General features: G+C 44.1%; 1 protein-coding gene across 3 annotated transcripts in view; it reads right to left on the reverse strand.

Annotated features, from left to right (window-relative positions):
- Window positions 1–16,769: 16,769 nt before the first annotated feature.
- The window catches only part of PKNOX2 (PBX/knotted 1 homeobox 2), a 283,944-nt gene continuing 274,085 nt past the window's right edge, over window positions 16,770–26,628 (reverse strand). For all 3 annotated transcript variants that reach the window (XM_033172676.1, XM_033172677.1, XM_033172678.1), the window contains 3 exons: window positions 24,241–24,317; window positions 18,871–19,049; window positions 16,770–17,569 (listed from right to left, as the gene is read on the reverse strand). In XM_033172676.1, coding sequence (XP_033028567.1) covers window positions 17,325–17,569; window positions 18,871–19,049; window positions 24,241–24,317 — 501 coding nt within the window. In that variant the 3' untranslated portion in view covers window positions 16,770–17,324. The remainder of the gene's footprint in view (window positions 17,570–18,870; window positions 19,050–24,240; window positions 24,318–26,628) is intronic.

Here is a 26,628-nt window from a genome sequence, read left to right on the forward strand (position 1 = left end):
AAGGTGAATAACAAGTTATGTGTGATAAACCTCTTCACGGGTGACAGGTGCACTGGCTCCTAGGTACAGAGGTGTCTTTGGCCCCCTCAATATCTGCTGGCAGGTGCCCCCCCAATAATAAGGAGCCTGGAGGAGTCTAAGCACAGAACCGAGCACAATGCGGTTCAGTGACTGGCTCCTCTGTACTCAGCCTCCCCCAGCCGATGCAATTTTGTGGCGTGTCACGTGTCGCATGCGTGATGTCACACATGCACAATGCATGCTGGAAGCATGACACCACACATGTGTGTCACGTGTGGTGCACATGAAGTTGTGCATGCAACGCAGGCAGGCCCTCCCCCAATCCTGAGAGCAAGAGGGTGTCTGTGATGGGTGGTATTTTACCTACGGTTAGCAATCCACTTCAGGCTCTTCCAGGTCTTTAAAAACACCTCAATGAATTTCAAGCTTGTGCAGGCTTAGAAATTAATTATTCTAAATCAGAGTGTTTGTGGAATAATATCCCCTTTTCAGTGCACGATTGACTGACAGCTTTGCCGGGTCTTTCGTTATCTTTTGGCAGTTTCCATTATTTAGGGGTCCACATTACCAAAGATTTGCATCAATTATGGAGGAGAAATTTTAATACCCTTGCGAAATCCATTAAGAAAGAAATCACTGGGTGGAATTCAGTTAACTTGTCTTCAGGGCCATTTTAAGCTTATCTGGTGCCGTGGTGCAAGGATCCCTCTGGTGCCCCCCCACCCCCACGTTTCCCTTCGGGTGGGGAGCAGCTGGAGGACAGCGGCGGGACGGAGGCTCCAGGCACAGCGCAGCATGGTGGAGGCGGGCTAGGGTGGTGAGCTGATGCCGGGAGGTGCCGCGTCCAGCCTCCGCCTCTTCCCTGGTGCCCTCCAGTACCTGCCACCGCGATGCCCTGCGCCACTAGCCTCTATGGCTAAGACCCCCCTGCTTGTCTTGGTCGCATTGCAGACCTGAAGACGGTGATCCTCCTAAAATTCATGCCCCTGTTTTAAACTCTCCCTATATAGATTCCGGGCTTGCTTCTGTAAAAGTAGCAAACTATGTTTGGGGCAGGGTAAAAGATCTAGGATGTGTAAAGTAATTCTTTATCACCTACCCAAAAGGGAGGGTTTGGATTCCCTACTTTGCAGTTATGTTTTGAGTCTTGTCAGTCGACGCAAACAATTCCTGTAATTAGATTTGATGATGGGTGTCGGTGGAGCTTACTTCCACCTCTCCCAGGATTAACTTGATGCCATTTTTAACCTCTCTAATTCACTCAGATCAAAAAATATGGCGAACCCCTTTCTTAATATGTCCTTTAGAGTTCGGAAGAAATGGGTTGAAAAATTGGCTCCCCATTTAGATAATCCTAACTTCAGATATTCAGATAAAGATATTCAGACTTTCAGATTTTGTGCTGGTCTATGAAAGGGCTACACATGTTGCAGGATCTGTTTGATAAAGGTAACCCTATAATAGGAGATTGACCGGGTTAGGTGTGACAAGGTGTGGCAATCTTTTGTTTCCAGAAGGTACAAATATTGTCTCTTTCTTGTTATATTTCTCAAAGGCACTCTGTGTTCATGGCCTTTATTTGAGGGATTAGGTGACAATACAGTGAGGGAGGGGGAAAGGGCCGCTTTCTTCAATCTATAAATGTTGGGTTTGTTCATACCCCAATGGGGGAGGACTTTAAGTTCTTTGGGAGGTGGATCTCAGCACTCTGCTCACTGAACCTCTGCAAAAATCAGGGAGGCTGGATGAAAGCTAATACATAGATTGAACTACATAAACTAGAACCTTTCGCTAATATGCTGGAGGCGCTGTCAGGTTAAGGGGACCCTATCTCATTTAGGCTTGTACCGGGTGCAAAACGATATCCACTTGTATTAGTCAAGTTGTGCTGCAACCTATGGTATGTGATTCTGTCCCAGCCCTTCTTTCTATTTTTAGGGGAGGTGTGAGTACACAAGGACTTGAGGGTGAAATTGTGTGTGGCTGTCAGGCTAGAAATTGTTCGAAACTGGAAAGATCTTGCTGGTCTTTCTGCTAATGCTTAGAATGCCACAGGCTGACAGCTGGGGTCAGACGAGGTCAAAGAACTAAGAAATACGCAAGGACAAATTCTCAAGAGGTGTGGTTTCAATTTATTACTGATCCTAATACGAAGGATGAACCACTTCAGACTCCAGCAACCCTTCCTTCCCTCTGGATTGACTCATTGGTCTCAGCCAGGACATCACTTGTAAAATCATAGAAGGGATTCCAAGGATCATCTATTGCAACCCCCTGCAATGCAGGAATCTCAACACATGGTCTGCCATCCAATGTGAAACCAATCTTTGTCTGTAAGGTACTTCTTTTTTCTGGCCTCCACTCCTTTATGATGTTAGCCACTACAACAGTTCTGTATTACTATGTTGTGATTGTTTTTGCTACAAATTTCAATAAAAATCTAAACTGAATTAGGAAAACTTGCCAGCATTTTCGTGCTGATTTCACCCAACAGATTCACATTTGTATACACAGATACAATTCTGCCTAAGGTACACATTTCTGCAAAGCAATTTCCCCTAATGTAAGGCATTTTTGGTACGTATGTTATTTTGATTAACGTGTTATGCATTTTTGTACACATTGCTTGGCTGGAGAACTGAATTGCAAAATTTGGAGAAGCGGAAATTTCAAAACATGCTTACCATATTGTTCTGCAAAACAAGATTCTGCAAACAGAATCACACACACACACACACACACCCTGCCCATTCCTAGCACTAGCCATTGATAAATGTTACATTAAATGTGTGGAGTCAGGACAAGAGGCAGAGAGTCCAAATCTATATCCACCATATTCTTTCTTTCTTTCTTTCTTTCTTTCTTTCTTTCTTTCTTTCTTTCTTTCTTTCTTTCTTTCTTTCTTTCTTTCTTTCTTCCTCCCTCCCTCCCTCCCTCCCTCCCTCCCTCCCTCCCTCCCTTTCTTCTATAAGATACCCTCCAATTTTTGACTAAAATTGTACATGGAAAAATACAGTAGATACATCCATTTAAAAACCCCACACAATGAAGCTTTATGGCAGAAGTTTTACACCAGGGCTGCACACACAAAATCCATTTAAAATATACTCTCCCAAAGGATTCTGAGAACTGTAGTTTATCTTTGCATAGCTTTAACATATGACAGTTCCCAGGATTCTTGGTGTCTCTGTGTGAGCATTAAATATATGGTGTGTTCCATCATCATCTGGAGAAGACCCTGTTATGATATGTGTGTGTTTGTGTGTGTTATTGTTTATTGTGTAATTGGATTGTTTATTTTACCGAGGGCATCTCAGCTTTGCAGCAAAAGAAAAACCCAGTGTTTGACCAAAACGATAAGCTTGTCCCTGACGAACAAAGATAGCTGAAGTGTTTGCATGGCATAAATAAGCCTGTTAAGCATAATCACAAATAACTCCCTAGAATGTCTTTTTGAAACAGTGCAAACATTATTCCATGTAGTGGATTGGGCAGCGGTTGCAATTTCCTCTATTTAGGTCATCAGCTAAGTTGGGAGCTCAAAGAGAAAATGTACAGCCTGATTGGAGCTGCTTGGAGTTAGGCTTTTATATATCTATATCTATATATATGTAAAAAGAATCGATATCAAATGGTAACTTGTTTACCAACAAGTTCTCAAAGCAGTGACATTAATTTATGTGTCTGTTTCCGCAGCAACCTCTATTTCTGATGCATGCTTCGGAAAACAGTTTCTGACTTTCTGGGTCTTACATAATCTGCTTCTAGACAGGCTAAAAAAACCACACATCAAAGGTGCCTGGAAATAAGCAGACTTGATCTCATCGCATACAGAGCTACATACAGAAAGGAAAACTTCACGTTGGCATCCACTCCCTGTAGCTTAAGGTTTGCCCTGGTGTGATAAATGGGCATTTAGGCACGCACACAATCCACACAACGTTTCAGGATGAAGGTTTTATTGCTTTGCAAGGATAACACAGAAACAGAACGAAATAAGGACACCCCCAACCCTTCAAATAATAGCCCTGTTCATATGACCATATCCAGAGATACTGGGTGATATCCAACAGACTCTCACCGAAAATATCTGCGCTGCCTGCCCACCTTGAACCCAGTCAAGTTCAAGTTCCTGGTATTAATTTACAAAGCCCTGAACAATTTAGGGATGGCCTGAACCCTTACACCCCAACTCGAACACTGAGATAACCTGCAGGAGTTTTGTTGGTTGTTGCCCAAGTTGGCAAGGCTCATTTGTCAACAACAAGGAACTGAGTCTTTAGTGTCATCAGCAGGCATCTTCTGTTTCAACTTCTCAAATGCTTGCTGAATTTTCTCTCTCTCTTCTGTCAAGCTTATGCAGGCAATTAAGAATACCTCTTTCCACAGTAGTCACCCGTTTCCTTATTTTAACTTTTCGTGGTTTTTATTGTGTAGCTTATGTACAAGTGTTGCAAAATGCTGTACCCCCCCCCTTTTCGGTATGAATTTGTGTTTGCATGTTGGCACCTGTCTGTCTCAGGAGACAATGTAGGAGTGCACCTTTGGAGCTGAAGTCAAGCTGTTGGAAGGTTGCAGAGTCTGCTGCAGCTGCAGAGAATGATGCGGGAGAGACATGTTTTGTTGCAGCTGGGGCAAATGAAGCTGTCCGTTTGTGCTGCTGCAGATGCACCATGGTGTTTCTTCTCTCTATAAATTATATATATAATCAGTAGATTCATTTCAAGGAATTGCTCCTGAGAATGACTAATACTGAATATCACCAGGCTTCTGGTCAAGATGGCGACAGGGCAGGCAGTTAGCTCTGAAGCTCCACAGAAACAGTTTTAATTGAGTTTTAATGGGTTTTAATTTCTTTGAAAACAATTATTTCCACAACAACTTATGTTTTGGTGCTGGAGGATAGTGGTATATGTGGAATGTCACCATTTGAATCTTGCTTTTCAGCTACAGTCTTCAAAAGAAGCCCACAACATTTATAAAAATACAACTGGTGCGCCAAGAATAATATTCTTCAAGCGAAATGAAACAAGAACCAAGAAGTACAGTTGCCAAAAACTATATGTATATATAGCTTTAAGAGCTATGGGCAGGATTCACCTAGGGTACCCCCACCAGCAGAAGCCCTGCTCCTTCACCAGCACCCAATTGTAGAACTGGAAAAAGTTCAGAAAAGTACAATCCAAATGACCGAAGGGATGGAGGAAAGGTTGTAGCATCTGGGGCCTTTTAAATTAGAGAGAAGACTAGCAAGAATTGATGCGATGAAAGTTTATGAAATTATGCGTGGCACTGAGGAAGTGGGTAGATAAAGCTTTTTCTCCCTTCCCCCAACACTAGATGTTGCAGACATCCAATGATGCTGAATGCTGGAAGATTCAGGAGAGATAAACGAAAGTACTACTTCATGCAGTGTATAGTTGAACCATGAAACTTGCTCCCACAAGAAGCAGGAATGGCCACCAACCAAAATTGCTTTGTTATAAGAAAAAAACTGCTCCCTTTCCCTTATGGAGTACCCAAGAGCTACATAGAGTCCTTTAGTAGGTTCCCTATCGGCAGGAGAAAATAACAGAAGCCTACCAGAGAATATTGAGAAGCAAAGCAGCTAGTAAGCCTGATCTTTATTAACCGTTGCAACAGGGTCCTCACTCACCATATGCAGGAGGGAGGAGGAACCCAGAATAATGGTGTGCAAGCCCTTCTAGAGACTTTTGAAATTGCCCACCTTGTAGCTCAAGACAACCCCCCAAAACATCATACATACATCACAGAAGGGGCAGTCTACAGCAGAATTCCTGTACTTAATTCCTGAGTCCAAGTCACAGGCTCACCCTATTCATACATAAATGTGCCCTTAAGGCAGGATTTGTGAGCACAGAGACAACGGGGAGGCTTTTCCCATTTCCATCCAAACTGCAGAGGGATATTTGAGGTCACTGAAAGAGTAAAAATGGCTTTAGGACTGTTTTCCTGTACTGTTTTGAGACATGTGGTTTATATATTTATGTATGTGTTTGCCTGGTACATTTATGAACATTTATTTTATATCTTAGACCTTATAATTCTCATAACTGCTTTAGAAGAGAATTAGACAGATTCGTGGAGGACAGGGCAATGGGAGGCTACCAGCTACGATGGAGGCAGGAATGCTTCTGAATCTCAGTTGCTGGAAACCACAGGGGCGGAGGGTGCTATTGTGCTCGATTCCTGCTTGTGGGTTTCCACAGGCATGTGGTCAGCCACTGTGAGAACCAAATGCTGGGCTAGATTGTTCCACTGAAGTACACCCTATTTTGTTCTCTTCTTTGGTGAGAGCAGGGCACCTTAAAATTCAGGGTGTGGGACAATCACACTCTTCTATTTGCTGTTCAGGAGAACTAGGGAACAGCCCCGTCTTACCCATTGGGGCTACTGGCGTGGGGCGGCGGGGTGCCGGCCCCCCCAGGGGCACCCCTGCGAGCCGCTGCCGCCCATGCCGCTCCCGGGCGGGCTGCGAGCCAGCTGCCCTCGCGAGCGGGGGAGCCGTGCGGCCCCGTCAGCAGCGCTGCTCCCCAGGGCACAGGGGCGCCGGAGGGATCGTCTCGCCACGGCGGCCGATGTGCTTAAGACGGCCCTGCTAGGGAAAGCAGACAATAGCAAGTCTGCTCCAACCAGACTGTCCCCTTCGCCAACACAGGCAATCTGCAACCAATTGCCCGGAGTGAAGGAATCTCAGGTGCTAGCTTCTTCTCCAGCTGAGCTGTTAGGAATATAGAAAGCTGCCTTATACTGAGACAGACGGTTGGTCCACCTAAATCAGTATTGCCTTACACTAATTGGCAGCGGCTCTCCTGAGTTTCAGGCAGGGGCATTAACAGTCCGGCTTGGAGATGCTGGGGCTTGAACCTGTGGACTTAAGAATTTAAAGCAGTAGTTCTGCCATTGAGCCATTTCTCATCTAGTTCCCTGTCTAAGGATGGATCTATACACAGGGGGGAAATGCTGTAAATAAGTCAGAAATTAAATTGTTATAACAAAAGAAAAAGAAAACGCTATGTAAAATTGCATAGAAAAGGTTTTTGCTCTACAGCGCCATCTGGTGTTGCATGTTTATAACACGTTCAAAAAGCTGGTTGTTTTTTTTTTACTAACATAGCTGAGTCCTACATGTTACTTGAAGGGAGGCACAATCTTTTACTCCTTCCCTGCACCATATGGATGACTGTAACGGGGAAAGAGAGTGAAACAAATGCAAACAATTTTTTATCAGTGCTGACTGCAAAAAAGGATTCTTATCGTCGAGCAAAAATAGTGCAAGGACTTTTATTTTGCTTTTTGAGAGAGGGGTGCTTATTGAAAGCAGGTCTGGCAGCCTCTGGCAATTGGTAATGCAAGGAGATAAAATACAGAGATTAAAAATGGCTCACCAAAGAGGCAGCGATGCTAGGCACACATTTGATGGGCTCCTGTGGTTTAGCACCCTGTGGTGCTGAGAAAAATTATGGCTCCCATTTCTGTATGTGTTTAAATCATGTCCCCTTCCCCCTCCCCGCTGCAACTGCAATATGATGAAGTTATATATATATATATATATATGTAAAGCATCATTGCCAGTCATGCAAGGCACATTCCACATAATTTATTAGGGTCTTTTCTGGGAGATGTTCTGAGGAGGCCAGTATCTCTGCTGAAGAGCCGCCATGCATATTCATAATTGCTTCAAAGAGGCAGATATGCAAATTAGCAGCAGAAGTGCTGGCTGGTTTTTAATTAGCACGGCCAGCCGTAGATCCCAAAGGAAGCTGTGCGTCGAAATTTGCTTTTCCCGCTGCCTCCCCCCTCCCAAAGATCCTTTTCTATTCAGGGGGGAGGCATGTGTTTAAATCATTATAAGATGAATCTTCAATGAAGAACTCTGCAAATGGCAGGACTGTTGGTCTTTGCACTCGCTATGGCTTGTGGGGGTGGGGGTGGGGTCAATCCAGTTTGCTTTTGAAATGAAGACTCCCTATTTAGCACTTTCGGAAACAGCATGAGAACCAAGACACAGCCATCCTTCAAAATCTGCACACCACCAAATTTTGGTTTTCCAACCAAACAACATTTACAAAAATTGACCCATGAAGGGGAAATGTGCATAGAAATGAATATATTTGTGAAAATAACATACAAAATTGCATTCTGGTAGGGGAATTTTTTGGGGGGGGGCATGCATTACAGTGGTACTTTGGTTTTCAAATTCCTTGGTGCTCAAACAACTTGGAACCCAAACACTGCAAACCCGGAAGTAAGTGTTCCAGTTTGCGAACTTTTTTCAGAAGCCGAACGTGCTCCGTTTTGAGTGTTACACTGACGATTTGAGTGTCACAATTCCATTTTGATTGTTAGGCTGAGGTGCGTTTTTGTTTTTGCTGCTCTTTTGTTTTGTTTTTGTGACTGTGTGGAACCCAGTTCAGCTACTGATTGATTGGTTTTCTGACTGCAGTACATGGTTTATTGCTTTCATTTTATGGATCAGTCATCTCATTAGATTGTAAAATTCATGTTAAATTGCAGCTTTAGGGTTGTTGTTTTTTCAAAGTCTGGGAATGGATTAATCCATTTTGCATGACTTTCTATGGGAAAGTGCGCCTTGGTTTTGGAATGCTTTGGTTTTGGAACGGACTTCCGGAACGGATTAAGTTTGAGAACCAAGTTACCACTGTAGTCCAAAGTGTATGCAAAAATGTGTTTATTAGGTGACACTCACACTAAAATGCAGATGGATTTTCACGAGGATTAAAAAATTATATATACTGTACCGGTATCTCAGATTGCTGCCAAAATGTGGTGCAATGAATCTCAGAGAGGCAAAATGAGAAATAAAGAACTGAAACTGACAGGTCTGCCCATCCCCTTCTGGGGCTGGTAGGAGTTGGATCCAAAGAACACATGGAAGCATCACATTGGGTACAGCGATTTAAACTTTTGGGCCAGAGGAAACTTTTAGATTCACCCCCCACCAGTCTTCACCTTCTCACCTCAATGGCAAGAAAACTACAGTGGTACCTCGGGTTATGAGCTTAATTCGTTCTGGAGGTCCGTTCTTAACCTGAAACCATGCTTAACCTGAGGCACGCTTTCACTAATGGGGCCTCTCGCTGATGCCCCACTGGCGCTGGCGCACGATGTCCGTTCTCATCCTGGGGCTAAGTACTCAACCCAAGGTACTACTTCCGGGTTAGCGGAGTTTGTAACCCGAAGCATTTGTAACCTGAGGTACCACTTTACTGGTTTCAAGAGGAGCTCCCGTTTGTGCAGTGGGTGGCAACTGAGGAGGGAAGGGTCTCTGTGATACCCTCAACATTCCCAAAAAGTCATGGTGAGCATTTCTACTTCTTCATAGTTACTCTATGGTGTGCAATTAAGCCCTAGAAGGGACGTTACTGACTACTACTTCATCATGCAACAAAGAGGTTCAACCAGGTGCATCTGGTTGTGTGTGACAACTAGAGATGATGCATGCACCTTAGGTATAATTACCAGGACAACCCCCCCTTCTCCCTGGGAAGAGCACGGTTCCATAAAGAACAGAAGGAACTCTTAATTCCCAGAGTTTCTTGGAAAGAGGAATTGACTGTTAAGCCACTCAGAGAATTCCCACAGGAAAGTGGCTGGTGTGCCTGAACCGAGAGCACAATCTTCAGGGGCTTTGCTACCTGTGCTCCCGCAGTGGCTTCTGGTGAGATCTTGAGTATCTCGTGTGCTCTTTCCAGGAGGCAGTGCCACCTCTTGGACTTCTGCCACATGTGTGTCCCACCCTGTCAATCCTTCTTTGGCATTATCTACTGGTTCCCCATGGGCCAGCTTGGACAGATGAGCAAGACAAGTCACCTGTCAATGACTTGACACCACTTGGGCATCAACTTTTTGGCTGGCGGATGGTCCTGTCCACTGGTTGAAATCAGCCCACATAGGTCACAAAAGTTCTCCACCTCTGGTTCAATGCTATATGAATAAGGCTTGGGCTCAACAGTCCTGCCCTCCCCCTCTGCCCTCCCCCTCTGGCATAGCCCCAGGAGGAGATCAAGAGCATATGCTTCCATTTTCAACAGACTATAATGTGTCATCTCATCTGAACTGCAACAAAATGTGTTTAGCTTTAACTGTGGTTTGTCCAAAACCCAAATTGAACTTGGATCCTGACATGTTTCAACAAACCACAGTTAAAACAAACCACAGTTCTAGGTTTAGTTCCCTGCCTTGTGTTGAGAAAAATGGAAGTAGATGCTTCTGATTGTTTGTTTGTGGCCATTCACATAGTGCTAAACAACTGTCAAGCATTAAGCGTGAACCAGGCCAATGATTTCTTCTTCTGACTCAATGATGAACACCCAGTATCCCTGTATTAAAGGAGTGGGGAACTCCAGATGTTGCTGGCATACATCATCCCTGACCTGTGAACAAGATTGTCTGGGGATGATGAGTGTTTGGGGGGGGGTGGTAAACTCATGCTTGGGCAACCTAAAATGGGTGTGCAGAGTTGCATGCTTGTGTCTTTTCTTTGGGCACATGAATGCCCCCCCCCCCGGCCGTTTTATCAAGTGAGGAGTCTTGGCATCCCTCTGGATCCTTTGATTGCCAAATGAGTTTCTCCAAAGTGTGCACAGAACAAAATCATCAACCGCATGGGATGTCCCAATAATTTCAATATAGACAGCGGATATGCAGAAAGCACACACAATTCGGTTATACAACTATAATCGATAGCTTGGGACCAGATAATTCGAAAGACCACCTTCTTCGGCATGGACCCATCCACACCATTCATTCAAAGCACTATGATACCACTTTAAGCAGTCATTGCTTCCTCCTAAGCATCTTAGGAAGCATAGTTTGTTAAGGGTGTTGAGAGACTCCTATCCCTCCCCTCCGAGCTACAATTCCCAGAGTGGCTTGGCAAGCACTCCCTCTATCCAGGGCATGCTGAGAATTGTAGCTCTGGGAGGGAAATGGAGGGTCTCTTAACACCTCTTAGAACCCCTAGCAAGCTACAGTTCCCACTTCCCAGGATTATTTTGGTTCAGTCAGAAATGGTATTATAGTGCTTTAAATGTTTGGTGCAGATGTGGGCCATGAGTCTGCACACCCACTAGGCTCATCACTGAAGGCCTTTCAGAACCAGTGTTGACCTAAGACATTTTTCTGTCCATACAGAAGGAGACTGGCATCAGAGATGAAACTTAATTCAACACTGCTGATGGTGGTACAGCATCTTCCACCTCGGCTAAGGCTTAGGGGATGCAGAGCTACCCACATCTCTGCCCTCAGCATCTGTGGTCTAAGAAGACTGTCTCACCCCGCCCAATGGTAGGACCACCTTCTCTTGCTCTGGGTCCTTTTGCCTTTAGAACAGAAGTGGGGGACCCTTTTCACATTCCCTTCTGGGTAATCTTCTGGGGCTGGAGGCAGGGCATGAATCAAGGCAGGTGGGTAGGATGTCCCTATTTTCATTGGAGAAATGTTGGAAGGTATGGGCTGCTGAGGGGTGTAGCTTGGTGTTAGGGACCGTGCTGAGGAGGGCTGCACTGAGGAATGATGGGAGCCTCCCCCTGCTCCTGATCAGGATCCTGAATCTTCCCAGGAGCAGGAGGACAGTATAGATTTGGAACAGTGGTTTGCAGAAGGACATAGTTCAGAAGGCAGAAGCTTGGAAATACTGGATGGGGAACAGCTAGGAGAAGAAGCACTGGGAGAGAGAGGGTTAACAGACTCACTGTCTCTGGAAAGCATTCATCTGCTCTCTCCAAGGTCAAGGAGAGGAGATAAGGTGGCAGCACAGAAAGCACAGTGGTTGCGAGATCAGGTTGCAAGGCATGGAAGTGAAGTGGATGACTAGGGAGGAAGTGGGTGGAACCCTTAATTGGGAGCACCTTCATTCTGAGGAATGGATTCTTTGTTCTCTTGGGAGGGTGTATGGCCTGGGAAGGGTCATGACGACTAGACAGAGATGCCTGGCAGTGAGTACATTTGCCCCCAGGCCTGAGGTTCCCCATCTCTGCTTTAGAGGTTCAGCTGGCTAGGACCCATGACAGAGTCTTCTCAGTAGTGGTTCCAAGGTTGTGGCGCTTCTTCCTTTGAAAAGCCTAGCTGGCTCTTTCTTCAGGTGCCTGAAAGTTGTTTTTCAGTCCTGCTGTTATGGTTTGTTTTGCTGAAGCTCACACATATTTTTGTTTTCTGTCACTAGCGTTATTTGTGTATTGAGGGCTTCCTTGCAGAAAGGGGAGGGTTTATAATTTTTAATTAAATATATAGAACACACCCCAACTATTAAGCAGAGAGGATTGCTATTTTGATCCCAGACCCTAAAAGAAACACAACCCCTAATTTGTCCCTATTTTGCTGGGGATGGGGGAAAAAATCTTAGGGGGGGGGGAGAAAGCTTTCCAAAATATTGTTAGTTCACAAATGTCCAGTGTAGTTGTTGGGCTGGCTCTCCAGGTGTGAAATCTCCGAAGTTTGCGAGAGGCCTTCTGACCTTAGTGCGCATGCATGTGGATACAAGTGCATGAGCAGTACAGCATCATGTAGTGTGCATGCTGCAGCTGGCGAGATTTTCGACATACAGTAATCAACCATGGAACTTGACTATTGTGGAGCAAATTAACGCAACACGCAGGGGGGAGATAAGAGCTTTGAGCCACGTACTTTGTGTCAAATGTGGAATAGATTCCCAGCACACAAGACCAATGATCTGAAACATGCATGCGTATATTCCATACGGAACGGGTGTTCAGGGGTTTTTTCTTCATCCTTTGACATGAATGGAGGCAGCTCTTACACCTGTAGTAAAACTGTTACTGTGAAGTCAATGATCTACATGCCACAAAAGGCCACATTCCAATGCACAAGCTGCATTCAGTAGTGAGAAACCACGGCCTATCACAATGGATAGGCCTTGGGCTTGTGTACACTGCCCTTCTTCTCTGCCCCAAAGGAATTTTCAGTTAAAAGACCAATTAACTGCAGGTTACTGTCACATTGGGACTCTAAACTGTGATTAATCCTAACTACGGATTTCAGAAACAAGGCATCTTCAAAACAAGATGGGATGCTTCAAACAAACCACATAGGATTAGCCACGGTTTGCTGGGTTTGGCTGACATGACAAGCCATGGTTTATAAGAAAGTGGAAGCCATCCTTCTGAGCTCCTTGTGGCTGTGCTGGAGGAGAGGAGTGGGAAAGCGCATGAGCCATTGGCAGAAATAACCATTGAGAATGGACATCTTCCTTGGGTACACCATGTTGTGGCGAGGTAACATGGGGCTCCCTCCTGTCGACTTGGGTCTCTATTTATTCTTTATTCCTAATCCTTTTTACTAACAAGAGCATATAAATGAACACAATGAAATACAGCTGGAAAACCTCATCTGGTAGCACTTTATAATAAATGGACATGAATTAATACTAAATTACAATGAATTTTCTATGAAATTACATATTACATTCATGCCATATCAGTATCCAAAAAAATGGGAGCTTTCCTGCCCACTGATATTCCAATACATTCCCAAGGAATTATCACCGATTCAACCCTTAATGTAAAGCGATTGATCAAACCTCTCAACTCCTCAAAGAGCCAAAAGAAGGAGCAAGTTGAAAATCTGTGCTTTGTGAGGGAAGAATTGGAAGAGACAAATAAAGCTTTAATGGGTAATCAAAACATTAAAATTGGGGGTGGGGGAATTGTCTTTTCTCAGAAGTTTGGAAGTTTGGAAATTGTCTTTTCTCGGAAGTTTGGAAGTTTGGAAATTGTCTTTTCTCGGAAGTTTGTGGTGTGTGGACCATCTGCAAGGGTTTGTGTGTGTCAGGGCAGATTGTACCTTGCTAGGAAGGAAGACGAACCCCTAACTTTGGAACCGTGAGCTTCATTGCAATGACAGCATAGGGGGAAAAAAAACCCATAACAGATTGCTAGGATAACACAGCTTATAAATAAGATTATTGGGGTCCTACATCTCTGTTGAAACAGCAGCTCCCTCCTCCCAGGAGAAATACATTCATTTCAGGGACATTTGACCACCAGATAACCCAGAGGTCCACAAACTGTTGTTCACAAGCCGACAATCCAATTATTATTATTTTTGTACACTGGAGACATTTTCCTGAGCACAATGTACAAAACAAAATAATAAGTTAAGTGACGATAGGGGCAATGATAAATTAGGAGCTTTCTCTCAAAGCCCTCTTCCATTTAGTACTGGGAAGTGAATGGAAAGGCTGAGTGAGAAAGTTAATTTGGATTCTGAGAAATTCGCCCCTCCTAGATTATCATTTTCAACGTGGCTTCAAATGACCATTAAAAAAAAACCTCAACGCATTGGAGAGCTTGTTGGGTGCAGGCTCCAAGCACCTGGTGGGGCATTTGCTACCTTTTGATAATGTGGGGAAATGGAGGACCACAATACCAAGGAGTACAAAGAACTGGGCTGGCGTCAAGGGTTGGCATAACTGGGCAAAAGTCTACAACCCACAGCCAACCCTGGGAGCTTCCTGGCCATGCAAAGTCTTCCTCCTTGCTGCTTCTGTTTATTCATTTGCTGTCTCCGAGTGCTGAATGGAGTGAGGAGGACCAGTAAAATCTACATACCTTGCTGCCTCTCCATGGGAGGTGGTGCAGCTTGGGCCCAAAGAGAAAAAAGCAAGCATATGGGCAAGAGTAGCTGGGGCAAGGAGCACGGACACCCACTCTGGTAGGGGGCCCATTGAAATAACATTGCCAAAGGGCTCCCCTGAACCTGGACCCAACACTGACCAGTGGTTGGAGTCAACATACAGTTCTTTAGTAGCCACCCTGAGATTTCTGGCCTTTCTGATTGGTCTAGGTTGCAGGGAGACTCCAACTCCCATCAGCCACAACCAGCATGGCCAATGGCCAGGAATTATGGGAGCTGTAGCCTAACAACATCTGAAGCCATGTTGGCTTCCCCCTGGTTTAGCTTGATTTGCATTGGTGTCTGTGGAGGCCATGTTGCACATGCTGTTCCATTAAGCATTTGAATTATTTCTGCCCAATGCTGCGTTAAAAGTTACAGTCCTTTACCAGCGCATGCATTTGCCAGGGAGAAAGTCTCGTTGAGCTAAGTATGTGGGGCTTACTTCTGAGAAAGGACTTAGGATTGGTGGTGCAAGATATTGGAGGGATATTGGGTATGGACTGGATGTACACTGACCACATTTCCTCCTTTCGTGGAGAAATCAGCCTGTGCTTCCCCCCTGGCCTCCTTTTGACCTCACTGTCGATGAGTGTGGTGGAGCACTCTGACCCAGGACTGTTGCAACAGCACCGCATGCACGAATCTCAAAATGCAAAGCCGCCTTGGCTACGAGTCGCGCAAGCACAGCAACCCCCCCCCCACCAAACTGCATGTTCAAATGTCATGCTCATTGAATGATCAGACGCACCATCTTCTGGTTTGGGAGTGTTTTCGCTCCCTTGGAGGAAAGTGCAATCTGCTATATGTCTCTCAATGGCAGAAGTATTGCTCCATGCGCAAATTCCTTTGCTGGCCTTAGGACTGCACCTGCTATTTGAGGAGCCTGCCTGCCTGCATGCATGCATGCATGCATGTGCTTTGCGTGTGTTTAGGCTGAAGTGGGCATGTGCTGCTTGATGGCGAACTCCACCAGATTTAGGTGAACTTAACAGCTGCATTTCTAGGAACGCTTGTTGGAATTAAAAAACGGCTGTTTATTGACTTACGTGCCACACTCATGAGTTTTAAGCGGCAAAAAAAACACCCCAGCTTCAGAAACCAACAAGGCATTCTTACGGTTAGTGTTTATATCAACTCAGCCACATGGAATCTGCTTTAAAGTTCTGCCACCACAAGACGAGCTGTTCATGCGTGGTGGGTCCCCTCTTCCCCTGGGTGCCAAATGGCTTTAAAAAAAATATTACTGCAGCAGGATGGAAAATACAGGGCGATCCTCTTGGTGAGCTACTGTGTGCGTTGTGTGGAGAGATTTAAAGAAAAGTCTGCCCAAAGGCAATGAGTGATGGTGGTCAATGGGGGGGGGGTGGAAGCTATTTTTCATCTGATCCTGATCCTGAATGTATAAAACGCATCCAGTTGGATGTTGTGCCTGGGAGACCTTTTCATCTGGAGGTTCTGGAGGTGGCAGATAATAGGTGATAAAAGGTGACAGGTGATGAGTTCCAGGGAAATGAGATTTATCTCACCATCTGGAGAGCAGTTCCACTAAGCTCCAGAAACTCTCTTCTTTGCACCTGTGAATTCTCCAAGCCATTTTCTGCTTGGCCTGTGAACTTGTAAATGTTTGGAAATCTGAGCCTGCTCATATTCAACCAATGCATAAAGCCGTAATGGTTACTTCTCAATTTATGATCCTCTAAACAATTAACATAATTATTCAGGGGCATTCTTTTTTTTTGGGGGGGGGTGTTGTTGTTGTTGACTTTGCATCCTGTAGCAGGGAATCAAACGAGGCATGTTACTATTATGGCATTTCCATTCAGAGGGCTAAAACCTTTCATCTCCCCTCCCTAAATGGTTCAGATGGCAGTGTGGTATCCATTTCTCACATTAACCGCAATACATGGGCTCTCTCCATATGCCTTGGGATCTGGCCCAGTGAAAACCTGAAGACTTGATATCCACTTCTTCAGAACTAACCAGGAATCTACCTGGGTCCAGCATTAAACTCTCACTCAATGTCCAGTTGTGTGGGTTTTGTTTTGTTTTTTGCAAATTCTTGTGTCCCCCCTACATCTAGATATTTATAATCATTACAGTCTTTTAGTTTATTTTTGTAAAAACCACCAATCTCTTCTCTCTCTCTCTCTCTCTCTCTCTCTCTCTGCATCTATAAATCTCTCATAAAAGCTGTGAAAATGAAAACAGACTTGCCTCTCAATTGCATGTCACCAAAAGGCTTTGCATTAGAACATCCATAAAACATTCAGTCGTACAGAAAACAGCTTACCCTAAAAACACTTTTTGTTGTTGTTATTATCAAAAACAAAGGAAAAAAGAAAAGAAATGAACTGGCCACAATATGTGCCTTGTAAACGTGTCTCCTTCACTTAAATAATCACTTTGCACATTCGGCAGGTCTCTTAAATGTGCATCATTTGTGTCCGCTCCTGCAACTGAAAGCAGGTGAGCCGGACTCGGGGTAAGGGCATTGTCGTTGAATGATCTCTTTAAAGGGGTGCAGGGCTTGTACGTGAAAGTTCAGGCTCTCTTCTCAGGCCAATGATTTCGTCAAGCAGCCAGGTTTCTCAGGAGGCATATGCTTCACCACTGACCAGGGTCCTTTACTCAAGCGAGTCACTGTGCTCCAAGCCAAGGTCGCTAACATTTGTTGTCTGGAGTTCCTCGGTCTCCTCCTCCAGCTCCTCCTCCTCCTCCTCCTCTTCCTCCTCCTCTTCCATCTCGTCGTCCTCCTCATCTTCTGTCCCGTCAAGTGAGTCATCGTGAGCCGCAGCCATCATGGCCTGCTGCATGGCAATGGTGGCGTTATCAGAGGAGAGGGACTGCAGGTTGTCCATGTTTATAGAGCCTAGAACGAAAAAGCAAACAGCTGATATGGCGCATGGGCAAGAGCTCTGCTTATGGTACCACCACAGGGACAGTGCATTAAACTGACCTCACTGAATTGTTTGAGGATAAAATTGAGGCAAACTGTTGCCCATCCCGAAGGAAATTGGTTTTTCCCCAGTCCTGTTATTTATTTATGAAAGTATTTCTATCAGTGTTAAAACATAAAACACCATTTGAAAAATGCACATACAGTAGCACCTTGGCTTATGCTACCCTCGGGTAACGTAAATTTCGGGTTGCGAAAGCAGCAACCCTGGAAGTGTTTCGCCGCGCGTGTATGCGTAGAATCGCTCTACCCGCCGTGCGCATGCGTAGAACTGGTCCCTCTGGTTGCGGAAACCTCGGCATCCAACCAGAGCTCTGGAACGGATCCCGTCAACAGTTGCATAAGAAGGTCTTCAAGAGACTCCAGAATGTCAAAAGCGAGGACGCCTGCCAAATCTCTGCTGGAAGTGTGTTCCACCAGCATGGAACTGGTGACTCTTGGCTTCTAGTTGAGGCAAATTGGGCCTCTGTAACTCAGGGGATAATTTACAGTGCTCCTCTGGGTGATCTTAATGATTAAGCTGGAACATAAGGGCTCAGGCAGTTCTTAAGGTATCCTGGACCCAAGTTGTTCAGGGCTTTGAATATCAACACAAGAATCTTGGGTCTGGCCTGGTACCATACAGGCAGCCGAGTAAAGCTGTTGTAGCAGAGGTGTCTCATGCTGTCACCTGTTGGCATTCTGCACTAGCCGGAGCTTCCAGACCAGACCCAAGGGCAGCCCCACATAAAGCGCATAGCATCCATGCCCCGTACATGGACTTGGGGCAGGGGAGGGGCTCTGTTCATCTTAACACCCGGGAGGCTCTGTAGAGAAGGGGGTGGTCTTTCAGATATTTGGGATCTAAGTTATTTAGAGTTAGCTTCAAATTATCAGAACAGCAGGAAATGAAGCGCTGGCAAAGTGAAAAAAAGTGCAAAACCAGAGTGTTGCATGGATCAGATTTGAAAAACGTCAGAGGCAGAGAAACCTTACATAATATATCTAAGTATATATTCACCTTCGGAATGGTCAGAGTCAACAGCAGACATAGGCAACCTCAGCCCTCCGGGTGTTTTGGGACTACAATTCCCATCATCCCTGACCACTGGTCCTGTTAGCTAGGGATCATGGGAGTTGTAGTCCCAAAACATCTGGAGGGCCGAGGTTGCCTATGCCTGGTCAGCAAAATCAAAAAGCCAACTGAGGGTTGCAGCCATGCGTCAACTTCTTACCATCAGGGTTAGTACCAGGGTTGCCTCCTTGTTGCTGCAGTACTCCAGCCGCAATGGAGTTGGGCCAAAATCTCTGCGTAGGCCGGTGCTGGGATTTGATCTTCTTGGCCTTGGGGGCAGGATCTGGGTTGCTTGCATCAAGCATGGGCTGCAGGATACGTCGCCGGGCATTGATAAACCTTCCCACAAGAAGGGATAAAACCAGAATGAATGGGTGCATTTATTTACGTATTTGGACTATCTCCATGTTATTACTGTTTTTTTTAAAAAAATATTTTTATTGAATTTTACATACATTCTTTTAAACATCCATTCTTATTCATCTCTTATACATATTTTTTTACTTACCTCAACCGCTTCTCAGGATTTTCAAATTTTCAAATTTCTTATTGTATTTCCAACTTCACTATTATTTTTAACCACAACAATTAATTATTACCACCCAAGGTTATTTCCATAATATTTCCTAAGTTTAACCTTACAAAACTTCTCGTAAGCCTATTAGCATGATTTGTTGTTTGCAATTGTCTTTCAAATATTTCTCAAACTTAGTGGACTATCTCCATGTTGAGTGACATCATTTTAAAAAAAGAAAGGCTTCTACACTTCTCTTTCTTGTCCAATTTGGGACAAGGTTACTTGTGAGAATGCCTTACTCCACATAGGTAAAAAGGTAGAGGACCCCTGGACGGTTAAGTCCAGTCAAAGATGACTATGGGGTTGCGGTGCTCATTTCGCTTTCAGGCCGAGGGAGCTGGCATTTGTCCGCAGACAGCTTTCCGGGTAATGTGGCCAGCATGACTTAACTGCTTCTGGCGCAACTGATCACTGTGACATAAGCCAAATCACATGGAAACGCTGTTTACCTTCCCACCGCAGTGATACCTGTTTATCTACTTGCACTGGTATGCTTTCAAACTGCTAGGTTGGCAGGAGCTGGGAACAGGAGTTCACCCCATCGCGGGGATTCAAACCGTTGACCTTCTGATTGGCAAGCCCAAGAGGCTCAGTGGTTTAGACCACAGTGCCACCTGCGCCCCCATATATGGCCACTTAAACACTTTGATCTGTGGAACTGGCAACATTGCAACTGCCACATAAGTCTTGTTCCGCATTTGTAAGAAATGGATTGTTTAGTGTGCCAGGATCTACACTTTGGAACTCCCTGCCTATTGACAACTGGCAGGAGCTTTCACTGTGTACACTTTTCTTTTCTTTTTTTGTAAATATTTTTTATTGATTTTATCCAGTTACAAACAAAAAATAAATGAGTACAATAGCTTTATAAATGAATAACAGTTTACAAATTATATCACACCAAACCTATAAGTCATAAATCCTAGAACTTCCCTTCTTTCATAATAAGTCTTCCTTATATCATGCTTTATATTTCGCACTTTAAGTACATTCCATACATTTGATTCCTCCTTTACATCTTATTTCTAACTTTCCATCATCTTTTCCAAAATATAGTTCCAATCTTTAGATATTTCGCCTTCTAATTTGATTTTATAATACCATCTTCATTCATATTTATATGCCTTGAGTTATATGCCCATATTTCACGTCTTACAAACCTTTTCCAAATATTCCATAAACTTGCCCCACTCGTTTTTAAACGTTTCCTCCCCCTGCTGTCTGACTCTCATTGTCATTTTAGCTATTTCCATAAATTCAGTGATTTTCTGTTGCCACTGCTGCACAGTTGGTATTGTCTTTTGTTTCCAGACCTGGGCCAGCTGTAGCCTCGCTGCAGTTGTAGCATATAGAAAAAACTTCTGGTCTGAAATTTTTATCTCTGGTCCGACCATCCCTAGAAGGAATGCCTCTGGTAATTTTTTGAAGGTATACTTAAATATTTTTTTAAGTTCGTTATAGATACTTTCCCAATATTGTTTTACAAGATCACATGTCCACCAAAGATGAAAAAACTCCCCGTCATTCACCTCACACTTCCAACAATTTTTACTTCCTTTTTTATACAGTTTCTTAAGCTTAATTGGGGTGAGGTGCCAACGGTACATCATCTTATATAAGTTCTCCTTCAAGGATGTACACGCTGTGAATTTCATATTTGTATTCCATAATCTTGACCATTTAGCAAATTCGATGTTATGACCGATGTCCATGGCCCACCTTGTCATCACAGTTTTAACCTCCTCGTCTTTCAAATTCCATTCAAGCAAGTAATCATAAGCCTTGGATAAGATTTTTGTATTATTTTGAACGACCTCCTTTTCTAACCATGACCTTTCTGATTTGAAACCTTTCATTTTTTTGTCTTTTACAAAGACACTATTCAACTGATGGTATTCCAGCCAGCTTGATACCCTTCCTTTGATGTTATCGTATGGCTTTATCACCTGAGTGTCACCCTCCATTTCTAATAATTCTCTCTCTCTATATATATATATTCATTCACTGTGTACACTTTTCAATGCCCGCTGGCAACATTTTTGTTTAGACAAGTCTCCTCCAGATATGTAGAATGTTCACATGTGTTTTGATCTGTTCTTAGCATATCGCTGGTTTTAATTACTTTTTGAACATTTTAAATTGCTGATCCCTGGGTGGGGGTGTCCGGCTTGCGCCCCCTCAAAACCACGCACCTGGGGCTATGGCCCCCATGGCTTTCACAGGAAAAAATGGGTCTGGTTTGTAAATTCTCTAACATGATGGATACACAGGCGTAATACAAAAGATATTAATGCAAAAAAGGAAAACCAACCTCAAGTCTTTTACAACTGGGATGAGGCAGACCTTAGGCATGTGCAATTTACTTTATTCATTTATTTTACTAGAACCACGAGGTTCACGAATTGGAACCAGGTACAAAATAGCCTCTCACATTTCAAAAAAGCAGGGCTGGGTACTTCTGAGCACCTGGCCAGCCCAGGACAAAATGTGACTCTTCTTTTTTCTCCCACGCATTCTGTGTTTCTCAGCCCCCTAATTTAAGGTAGGGAGGAAGCCTTTTAGAAGCTGCTATTGTTAGAAAGCCAAGAATCAGAACATCTTGTTGATCTATTGCAAATCACCCAAAGATCTGCTAGATCCCGAGCTCCCTGCTGCCAACCACTGTTTTACACTGCAGTCCTATGCATGCTTGCTCAGAAGTAAGCCCACTGAGTTCAACGAGGCTTTCTCCCAAGTAGGGATGGGTGAATCTGTCACTTTCAGTTTCTCTCCTCAGTCTTAAGTTAAGTTCTCCACATTTCCACAGCAGTTTCCTATTGTTTTTCTCTTTTTTAAAACAAGCATTTTAGAGAAAATTTCTCCTTAATGTACACATTTTTGAATGAAATCTTGTCTAATTTGCACGTTTTTGCAAAGCAACCCCCCCTAATATAATGCATTTTTGTATGTTACTTTCACTAATATATGTGTTTTTATGCTTGCTTTACTCTCATTTATACACATTACTTGGCTGGAGAATTGCACTGCAAAATTCAGAGAAGTGTGACTTTTGAAGGATGACTGTGTTGCACATTGTTTTGAGAAGTGTGAGTTAGGTAGTTTCTCATTAAAGTGCAAATAAAATCGAATTTCTCCCTCCTCCTAGTGTTGTGTATGTGTGTTGCCAGAAATTGATTATTTAAGCCTTCTCAGCCCATCTCAATGTAATTAAGGCTTGATCCTCATGTTTATTTTTGACCTGGAAAAATCCCCATTACAAGTAAGGCTGCCCATCTGGTCATTTTTTTTTACCACCTACGGGAGATTAAAAAACTTTGGTGCATGTACATATAAACATATCTGGGATCTTAGCTCCACTGTGACGTTTTCTTGTTATTTTGGCCTGGACTTCTTTTCGGAATGTGCCCTCATGTGGTGAGATCTGAGATTTAGCAAACCCTAAAAACCTGCATAAAAGTATAACTCTTTCTCTTGCACATGAACACACACGTGTATATTAATGAAGATAATATACACAAATGCCTTACATTAAGGAAAGTGCCTTGCAAAAAGGCATACATTAGGCAGAAATGTGTACCAAAACGTGTGTGTTAGGAGAAATGTGCAAGTTTTTTGTGGGTTTTGTTTTTTTAAAGAAAAGATTTGCGGACTGATGCAGAAATGGGCAAACTGAACTTAAGACAGGAAAACTGAAAAACTGAAATTGACAGATACTTTTGTCTATGCAGTTTATTTCTAGGCATTTATTTGCTGGACGAGGGTTCCTCACTGAATCTCTCCTTCAAATGTCCTCCTGCCTCACATAAGCATACTAGACAAAAGAGGGAAAGAAACATGGGGTTGGAAACCTTAAATGTGCTTCATCAGACGTAGTTCTGCCTGAAATTTTCACAGGACCATGTGGGTGAATCTTGACAAAGAATGTTTTAACTACAGAAGGACCAGAGGTGACTGTCAAGGCAGGATGGGCGTCTGCCTGCTCAAAAAATGATGGGTAGCCTTGTCCACTTCAGACCCAGGTTTTAATTTATCTAACTTCCTCTACAGGACTATAGCCACAGGGGAGGAGGAGGGAGGCAGGGAATAATTGAGGAACTTCCAGAAGCTCTGCACAGGGAACCTAAAGTGTTTATAAACATGTTTAATTGTATTCAATGTTAATAAAATCATTTACAAAAAATTGCAAACACAAACAAGCCTAATACCTCTATGAACGCCCGTCTCGTCCAGCGTCCATTCTGGCAAATGTCCGCGGCAAACCTGGAAGTACCGGAATGGGTTACTTCTGTGTTTGCTGCTGGTGCATGCACAGAAGCGCTAAATCGCGTTTCGCATATGCCCAGAGGCGCAAACCGCTCCGCGTGTATGCACAGACACGGTGCTTTGCCCAGTGTCCTTTTCGGCTAGCGGCCGGGGCTCCGGAACGGATCCCGGTTGCAAAACAAGATACGACTGTACTTAAACCATTGTCCTGGTGACTTTGTATTCCTTGCCTGGAACCCTGGGGAAATATCATTTTCTCACAGTAACAATTCTATCTATTGGATAGAATACCGGCTGCATAGTTTTCCATATCTCCCCACAAGTCAAAGGGTTAGAGCAAGGATAGCCAACACAGTGTCCTCTAGACATTATTGGACTTCATTTCCCGTAATCCATTCTCACTGGTCAAGCTGGCTGGGGCTGATGGGAGTTCCAGCATCTGGAAGGCACCAAATTGGCTATCTCTGGGCAAAAGGCTTACTTTTCTATATATAAAAAAGGAAAGGAAACTGGAAGACTGAAATATCCCTGAGAGGCCAGAACTTTCTACAGCTATGGCCCTGCTCTGCTTTGACCTAGGAACAACATATCAACAACAACTTGAGATGAGAGGTCAGAGAACGGCATCTTTGGTGAAGAAACCGTCATTTCTTCTTCGATTTCCAAAGAGGAGGTCGATAATTCACTCACCAGTTGTTGACTTGCAAAAGCGTGAGGTTAGTCTGGGCTGCTATCTGCCTTTTCTCGTCCTCTGTTGGGTAAGGGTGCTGAAAAAGAAGAGAGAGAGAAAGAGAGAGATAACGGTATTGTTGCTGCACATGCCACTGCAGGGATTATCCAGCGCTCGTCTTCTCTGAGGAGATCTGAACTGCAGCAGATGTGTGCCCTTCTGAAGGCTCAGCTCACATGTCCTGTTTTCAGAATGGGTGTCCCACTCACTGTCCTTGAGGCACTGTTTCAAGCAGAAGCGCTCCTTGTCCTGCAACCCGGGACGTTCTGCATGCAAAGCACATGCTCCACCAGGGAGCCATGGTCCTTCTACTACCCTAGGGATGAGGAGCACCAGATATTGTTGGACTCAGCACCCAACTGCTCCATCCAGCATCACCAATGGTCAACAGAAATGGGAGTTGGAGGGCCACAAATGTCCCATCCTTGTCCTGGTCAATGTGGCCTGTGTGCCAATAAGGGTGCCCCGGGAACTGTAGCATTTGGGGAAGCAGGGAGGGATAGCCAGAGGCACTTAGTGTCATGGGGCCACCCAAGCAGCTCCCATCACTGCACACATTAGGCCTAGCATAGGGATCTGGAGAGATCAAGGCCTGAGGGAAGACCCTTATTTTTGTATTACTTCATTATGGATCTAATGTATTTCTTTTATTGTTAGTACTGTTTCAACATGAATATGGCTTTGGCTGGCTGTCAGTTTTGAAAGATGCTCTGCTGACTGATATTTCACGTTAACTGAGTTATTTTCTGCTTTGCTCTTAGCCACTTTGGGTTTCTCTTGGAGAGGAAAAGCAGGAGATAATCAGTGAAGGGAAAAGAGAGGTTCTTTATGTATGCCACTACTGCAGCCCGTGTTTTGTTATCCCCAAAATGGAAAACAGGCGAGGTCCCAACTAAAGAAGAATGGCAACTTAAGCTGATGGAATATGTGCAGCTTGCAGACTTAACATATAGAATAAGAGAACAAGTAGAACATACATTTAGAGAAGATTGAAAAATGTTTATTGAATATATGGGGGGGGAGGAACTGTGTACACTTGAAAACGTTGGCAGCATTAAGATAAATTCAACAGTGTAAATAAGTTTTGATGGATGCAATAAAGGCTTAGTTTTTGTAAAATATGCAGGGATTTATGATATGCAAAGTGAACCATGGAAAGAGAAGAGGGGAAGTCATTGATATTGTAAGGATGTTTAAATGAGTATTTTAAATTGTAAGACAGAAAATTTAATAAAAATTATATACAACAACAACAACAAAGAAATGAAATGTCCCAGCTTCAAGTCTTGTCTCAACCATGGATTCACAGCAGAAGCAGCCAATATGATGCCCCTGAGATGTTGCTGGACTCCAACTCCTATCAGTCTCAACCAATGGTCAGGGATGATGAGAGCTGTAGTCCAACAACATCTGGAGGATGCCATGTTGCCTATCTCTACACTCTGGCGGCGTTGCTTGGAGCGTACATAGATGGTGGGGCTTGCACCAATTTCTGAAATAGCCAAGTGGGGGTGCTGTTTCTCAAAGGCTCTGCAACCGTGCCTTTGGAGAAGGACCACAGCTCAAGGCTAGGGCATCTGCCTTGCATGCTGAAGGTCCCAGGTTCAATCCCCAGCATCTCCGGGTGGGGATGGGAGAGGCCTTGTCTGAAACTGTGCTGGATGGATGAATGGTCATAGGATAAGGTTTGTATGTCCAGAGGCTTTTTCGGACATTACGCTGGAAATGGTTAGAGGGTGGGCCAGTTAGCACACTCTGACTTGCCTCTCCACATGCATTCAGGATAATGTTTGCACAATGCTTATCTCTGAGCTTCAGGCTCTCATCTGCAATATGTGGAATTAGTATTACTATCTTACAGGGTTGTTTCAAAGGGATTATTGCAAGGATAAGGATTATTCATGGACAATAAGGCTGTCAATGGCAACTGGTCGCAATGACTATATATCACCTCCCATATCAAAGGCAGCATGGTTCTGAATACTAGTTGCCTGGGGAACAAGTGTGGGAGAGGCCTATTGCCCTCATGTCCCACTCGGGGGCTTCCCATAGCAGCTCACTGTGGGAAAGAGGATGTTGGACTCAATGGGCTCTTGGTTGGATCCAGCTGACAGGCCCTTCTTATGTCCTTACGAGTAAGTATATGAAATGCTTTGGACGCTCCAGAAATTCTGTGCCTGTAAATGGGGATGGGAAAATCCGACAGTTTTCAGTTTCTCCCTGTTTTCCAGTCTTAAGCTCACCCCTTCACATTTCCACATCAGTTTGCAATTTTTTAAAAATCGAAAGTCCTCATGAAAATTTGCTAGCATTTTGAAATAAGATTAAGATAGTTAAATAGGTGTTTT

This window comes from Lacerta agilis, chromosome 15, assembly GCF_009819535.1.
Source record: "Lacerta agilis isolate rLacAgi1 chromosome 15, rLacAgi1.pri, whole genome shotgun sequence".
Classification (NCBI taxonomy): Eukaryota; Metazoa; Chordata; class Lepidosauria; order Squamata; family Lacertidae; genus Lacerta; species Lacerta agilis.